General features: G+C 42.4%; 1 protein-coding gene and 1 pseudogene across 1 annotated transcript; one reads left to right on the top strand and one right to left on the bottom strand.

Moving 5' to 3' along the window:
* On the bottom strand, positions 2,634–2,946 carry LOC102181971 (annotated as a pseudogene).
* LOC102171446 (olfactory receptor 52R1-like) lies at positions 5,546–6,511 on the top strand. The gene has a single exon (XM_018058903.1). The coding sequence runs from the start codon at positions 5,552–5,554 to the stop codon at positions 6,509–6,511; it is 960 nt and encodes a 319-aa protein (XP_017914392.1). The 5' UTR covers positions 5,546–5,551.

Below are 6,817 nucleotides of genomic sequence, written 5' to 3'. Positions count from 1 at the left end.
TAAATACCCCAGTGTAGGAAAGCAGAGTGTAAATTTTTCTGAAACTATTCCTTAGCAAGTTCTCAACTCGTTTGAGTCTATCCATTCAGGTTTGAACAACATGGATTAAACTGATACTTTTCCAAGTTAATGATAGTGAAAGTATCAGGTTCATTAGGAACGGAGCAGAAAGTGCAGAGAGGAAAGAGAAGTGCCTCTCAAGGGCTCCCATTTGTCACCTTAGACTTGGGTCACAGGTCGGTTCTGTTCCTACAGTGTTCACCCAAGAAACAAAATCTGACAGTGAGAAGTCAGGGCCGATAGAATCACAATAGGAAGCTGAGAGGCATTGCTTATGAGGGAAATTTGGTCTGTGAAAAGGTCATTGGAGAGTCTGGGAAATAGATGAATCAGAGGGTAAAAACTGGCTTTTCAAAGTGGCTACAGTACATGAGTATCTGGACCTTGGCTGAGAAGATAGTCACCATCCCTAAAAGAGTTTGTACAACAGGTGAGTTATCTGTTAAGGCTCATGGGCAGAAGTCAGTAAAGACGCCATCCTAGAGAATGCAGCTTATACCCCGAGATGCCAGACAATCGATCAGAAACCTATTCTAAAGGCAACCAGTAAAATGATATAGCAGGGTTTCTGGTTTCAAATGCAGATCTTTCTGTAATTCAGAATTGTAGACAATTATATAAAATTTCACCTGGTGGCTCAGATGGTAAAGAATCTGCCTGCAATGCAGAAGACCTGGGTTTGATCCTTGGGTTGGGAAGATCCCCTGGAGGAGGGCATGGCAACCCACTCCAGTATTCTTGCCTGGAGAGTCTCCAAGGACAGAGGAGCCTGGCAGGCTACAGTCCATGGGGTTGCAAAGAGTTGGACACAGCACATACTATTTCACAGGTTCCCTTTGTATCTTACTTCTTAATGACAGGCCAACAATCTCTGCTGTATCCTACCAGAGTTGTTGTTCCAATCAATCACTACCTACAGAGGCAGTGGTGTGGACCACCAAGATCATTGGTTGTGAGTTATGCATTTGGCACTGAATTATTGTGTAGGCTTGGGCAAATCATGTAACTACTCTGAGCTCTATTTTTCTTATTATAAATGGAGATGCAAAGTGTGTGTGAGAGAAATAATAAAATGTAAAAGCGTATAGCGTTATATCTACAAAAAATAGCAATGCCTTCTACAATTAATCAAAGCAATTAATACTCACTTGGATAAATTGTATCTTTAGTCAGTGTCTTCTCCAGTGCCCAGTGCAAGAGTGAGATGGCCCAGGTATTCTCTTCCAGGTGACCTTCAGTGTCAGTGACTATGTTCGTACAAGCAGAGGGTGACACACAAGTGGTAAACCGAAGGGAAGGAAGGAGCCTCTAGCTCATAGAGCATATATGACTGTTTTGGAAGGTCAGTCCAGGCAGATGGGGTTAAAACAAAACCTAAGTACCCAGATAATGTGTATGTATTTCTAAATTTTCTTTCTTTTTTAATGATCTGTGATTTTGTTTTTAAACCTAAGCCTATGATCAGATAATTTACAGATTTTGGGTAATTATATATCTCTTCTAGTTGAATCCTTCTCATGAGTAATCAAAAGCACCTTTATCAATCACATGTATACAGTAGTTCAACAGTTGTGTTACTGAACAGCGTCCTTGTTTGAAAGATAATCCAGAGTTATAACAGTCAAATTAGACCTTATAAAGAATTCACAAGCAAAGTTTATAACATATTTTGTCTCAGAGAATTTAAAAGCTTCTGATCTTAAAAATCATCTATAAAATGTCAGTAGTGTTAAATGCTCTTTATTTGATGCTAAACATAAACCACACTAAAATGTCTTTCGTTAAGTAAAAGGAAATATTTACATAGAAAATTTTAATTAAATTGGCATGTGTGTGCACTCTGTTGCTTTAGGCATGTTGGATTCTTTGAGATCCCATGGACTGCAGCCCACCTGTCTCCTCTATCCATGGGATTTCTCAGGCAAAATACTGGAGTGGGTTGCCATTTCCTATTCCAGAGTATTTTCCCAACCCAGGGATTGAACCCACATCTCCTGCATCTCCTGCATTGGCAGAGGATTCTTTACCACTGAGCCACCTGCTGCTGCTGCTGCTGCTGCTGCTAAGTCGCTCCAGTCGTGTCCGACTCTGCACGACCCCATAGACAGCAGCCCACCAGGCTCCGCCATCCCTGCAATTCCCCAGGTAAGAAGACTGGAGTGGGGTGCCATTTCCTTCTCCAACTGAGCCACCTAGGAAGCCCTTAAATTGACATAATTTAAAAAAACAAAAAGATAAAGTGAACATTGCCAGTGTATCTTCAGGCCTTGCCGTGACAGGCTAATGAGCACAACTTGAAATCAGGTGAAGCTTATTCTGTTCTATGAGACAGTGAAGGGATCTTCTCAATATTTAAGTATATTAATATAACCAATTATAGAAATCTGAATATAAAGTCAATCTCCCATAGGGTTTGAGAGAGCATTCACCATTTCCCTGAAAAGCTTAACATTCCTCAATCAAGTTCAATCATCTCTTTAGAAGGGGAAAATAGTCATAATACTTGCTGAACCAGAATTACTATCAAAATTCAAAAATCTGATAATATTCATTCAGCCACAAGCCTGTCTGATTTACTCATTAGTATCTTTTTTCAGATAAGCTATCAAAGTTTTCCCTTTCTCCCTTCATAATACCAGCAGAGATCATTTTTGTTCCAGGGATGTATTTCTTGGAATTCACCAAGTACTCCATCAGCATCTCTCCCCAGGTGATGCCTTTGTTCTTGTTGGCATCTGTGTAAGATAAAGCAACAGGCTGAATTGTCTTTCACCCACGCAGATCATGGAGATTTGGCCTAGTCTTATGCTTGCCTCCCTTCTTCTCAGTATGGCACTGGGCACACTTCTGAAGAAAAATCTTCTTGCTCTTCTCAACATCACCCATATTTAAGTTGTTCTGTCTCCTTATGTGACCAAGAGGTTCCTGCTCACAAGCAGAACATCCTTCTAAGTCTCTGCATTGTCACCCTATCATAGATAGGAGTGTTTTGTTTTGAGTGAACCTGTAACTATTATCAGGCTTCCCAGGTGGCTCAGTAGTGAAGAATCTGCCTGCCAACGCAAGAGACGTGGGTTCAATCCCTGGGTCAGGAAGATTCCTTGGAGGGGGAAATGGCAACCCTCTCCAGTATTCTTGTCTGGAAAATTCCATACACAGAGGAACCCAATGGGCTATAATCCATATAATCAAAAAGAGTTGGACACAACTGAGCACTGGACCATAGCTATTATCTGAGCTTTGCTTTTGGCTCAGTGGTAAAGAATCCACCTGCCAGTGCAAGAGATATGAGTTTGATACCTGAGTCAGTAAGATCTCCTGGAAAAGGAAATAGTAACCCATTCCAGTATTCTTGCCTGGAAAATCCCATGGGCAGAGGAGCCTGGCAGGTTACATTCTATGGGGTCCCAAAAGAGCTGTACATGACTTAGCAACCAAACAATAGCTATTATCTATGAAGGAGGGTAAAACTTTCAAGTTAGAGAAAGGTAAGGTCTGAAGATTTTCCAGAAATCCTTTCTTTCTTTCTTTCTTTTTAACTACTGGATCTGGAATGAAACATTTGTCCATACCCAGAACTGATTCGTTAAAGGGAGTTTGAAAAGATACTCTTCTTGTCTATATACTTCTGTTATGAAGGAGGTAAGAGCTAATTCTTTCAAACAAAGGATAGATCAACTGAGAGTAAATAGTGTGAGTGTGGTGGGTAAGAACCAGATGAGTTTTTGTGTCACTTACTTTGAGTTAGGTAGTGTTCACATGTGGGATGAGACAATAGGATTACCTCCATGTAATGCTGGCAAATACTAGCAGAGGATGATGTTCACAAAGTCCTCCCCTGGCCAGCAGGGCAACCACAGTATGAGAAATGGACATAACTGTCTTATGCTCGTGGTGTTCAACAGGGGGGTTCTGTCAGGACATTTTAAGAAATGGTTGATTGGTTAATGACTCCATTGCTACTGAATAATGACCTTTATTTGTTAGTTTCTTCAGTCAGCATTGATTAAAGTCCTTGTCATCACAAAGCACAGGTTCTAGGAACAGAGCACGACTCAGGGATGACTTCATGAAATTTAACACTCAGGACAGGAACTGGAAAACTATAGCCTGCACCAGCTCCACTTTGCATCATGGTTTTGTGCATAAACTTTTGTTGGGACACAGCCACACTCACAGGTCATATATCAACTATGCCTGCTTTCATGCTACTCAGCTAAGCTGATTAGTTGTAACAGAGATTGTATGGCCCAGAAAGCCTACAATATTGACGATCTGGCCTTTTATAGAAAAAGTCTGATGATCCTACAACTAGGAAGAGCCATACACTAAATGTCTTACACAATCGGTACACAATTGGTCAATCAGATACCTTTGAGTCAAATCCTCATAGTAATTGTCTTAAAGTCAAAACTAACTCAGTGTCACTAAATAAACTGCTTAGGGCCTTTAAGCCAAAGAGTTTTGCAAACTGACTTCCTACCCTGAAAAGTGGCCCAAGTGTTGTATTGTTGCTGTTCTTTGAATTCTGATGTAGGAGGCCACAGCATGGAGCCTGTTTTTTTTTTTTTTTTTTTTTAATAGAGCTCTGCCTGTCTCATCTGGATGTCTGCCTGTGTGTATATCTGAATATTTCTGCAGAAGAAGAAAAGGAGATTCTCACATAAAATACAAATATACCGACTCTGAATACCCACAACACTGGTCAGTCCAAGTGTGAATGAAGTCCCAAGAAAGACAGGGCACAGGAGGTCGAGGCCTGACTCAACCTCTAACCAGCCTGGTGCCCTTGGCTAGTGTGCTTGTCTCCCGGAGACCAGCCCTGTCCTGGGAGAGGTCACAGGGAAAGTACAGGCCAACCTCCCTCCTGGGGCCTAAGGAGATGCTGGAGTCCTTAGCTTTGGGAGTCTAGAACCTAACAGCAGGGAGACGGTGGGGTCCTCCTCATAGTCGTCGCCTACATAGCCATACCCCTTGAAGAAGCAGGAGACCCATTCCAGTGGGAAGAGCAAGGGCAGATCACTGCTCCCCACATCCACAGAGCCTGGGTCCCCAGGAATGGGTTCACTGGTGTGGTGTAGTGAATCAACTGCTTCCCTGAGGCAGAGCTTCCCAAGTGTGATGGAGGGATCTATGAGAAAGGTCAAGTGAATCGGTTGTTGGTTATAAATTGAACAGAGGGAAATAATTACTATGACATTATTTTCCAAGATAGTTTTCCTTCAGCAGATTCTACTTTCAAAATTTATAAAATATTGTGCTTGCAACTAGCATGTTCTGACCCTATTTTCAAGGACATAAATATGAATAAACATGAAGGTTAGCCATGTATTATATTGCAAAATTTTATTTGTTAAAATACCTGAATTCATTGTAGCTTACCATTAAGCCCAGTTCTTCCATCCAAAGGATTATAAATAATAATAACAATGTAATGCTATCACCTGCAGAGACTAGATCACCTTTCCAATGGAGAAACATTAACCATCCTATGATGTTGACTTCAGGGAATAGCTCTTCTCATCCTGTGTCCTTCATCCTGCTTGGGATCCCAGGATTGGAAAATTCCCAGTTTTGGGTTGCCTTTCCATTCTGTGCCATGTATGTTGTAGCTCTAGTCGGCAATACCACTCTCCTTCATGTAATCCGAACTGACCCCACCTTGCATGAGCCCATGTACCTCTTTCTGGCCATGCTGGCTACCACTGACCTGGTCCTCTCCACGTCCACACAACCTAAAATGCTGGCCATATTCTGGTTTCACGATCATGAGATTGAATACCATGCCTGCCTCATCCAGTTGTTCTTCATCCATGCCTTTTCTTCAGTGGAGTCCGGATTGCTCATGGCTATGGCCTTGGACCGTTACGTGGCTATCTGCTTCCCACTGCATCATTCTAGTATCCTGACCCCGGCTGTCGTGGGTAAACTGGGGGCAGGTGTGATGATGAGAGGGCTGCTGTGGGTGAGTCCTTTCTGCTTCATGGTGTCCAGGATGCCCTTCTGCCCCAGTCGGATCATCCCCCAGTCATACTGTGAGCACATGGCTGTGCTGAAGTTGGTGTGCGCTGACACTAGAGTTAATCGTGCATATGGACTTTTTGTGGCCTTCTCTGTAGTTGGCTTTGACATTATTGTCATCAGTGTATCCTATGGAATCATTTTGAGAACTGTTCTGGGGTTACCCTCAGGTGAAGCCCAGCTCAAGGCTTTTGGCACATGTGCCTCCCATATCTGTGTCATCTTGGCTCTTTATATCCCAGCCCTCTTTACTTTTCTCACCCACCGCTTTGGGCATCATGTGCCCCAAGTAGTACATGTCATGTTTGCTATTCTCTATCTCCTGGTACCTCCCATGTTCAACCCCATCATCTATGGAGTTAGAACCAAACAGATCAGGGACCGGGTTATTCAAGGATGTTGTAGAAAAAACTCTCAACTCAAAGCATAGGATTTTAACCTCCCCAAGGTCCCCACTGTTAAGGCATTGATGATATAAATGCATAAAATTTGCCATGATGTCACAATATTTTTTTTCATATTTATTGAGTTATAGTGAAGTGAAACTCAGTCAGTCATGTCCAAATCTTTCAACTCCATGGACTGTAGCCCGCCAGGCTCCTCTGTCCATGGAATTCTCCAGTCAAGAATACTAGAGTGGGTTGCCATTTCCTTTTCCAGGGGATCTTCCTGATGCAGAGATTGAACCCGAGTCTCCTGTACTGTAAGCAGACTCTTTACCATCTGAGCCACCAGG

This window comes from Capra hircus, chromosome 15, assembly GCF_001704415.2.
Source record: "Capra hircus breed San Clemente chromosome 15, ASM170441v1, whole genome shotgun sequence".
In the NCBI taxonomy this organism is placed as follows: Eukaryota; Metazoa; Chordata; class Mammalia; order Artiodactyla; family Bovidae; genus Capra; species Capra hircus.
Note: the sequence above shows the minus strand (reverse complement) of the source record. Positions and strands in the feature narration are given on the sequence as shown.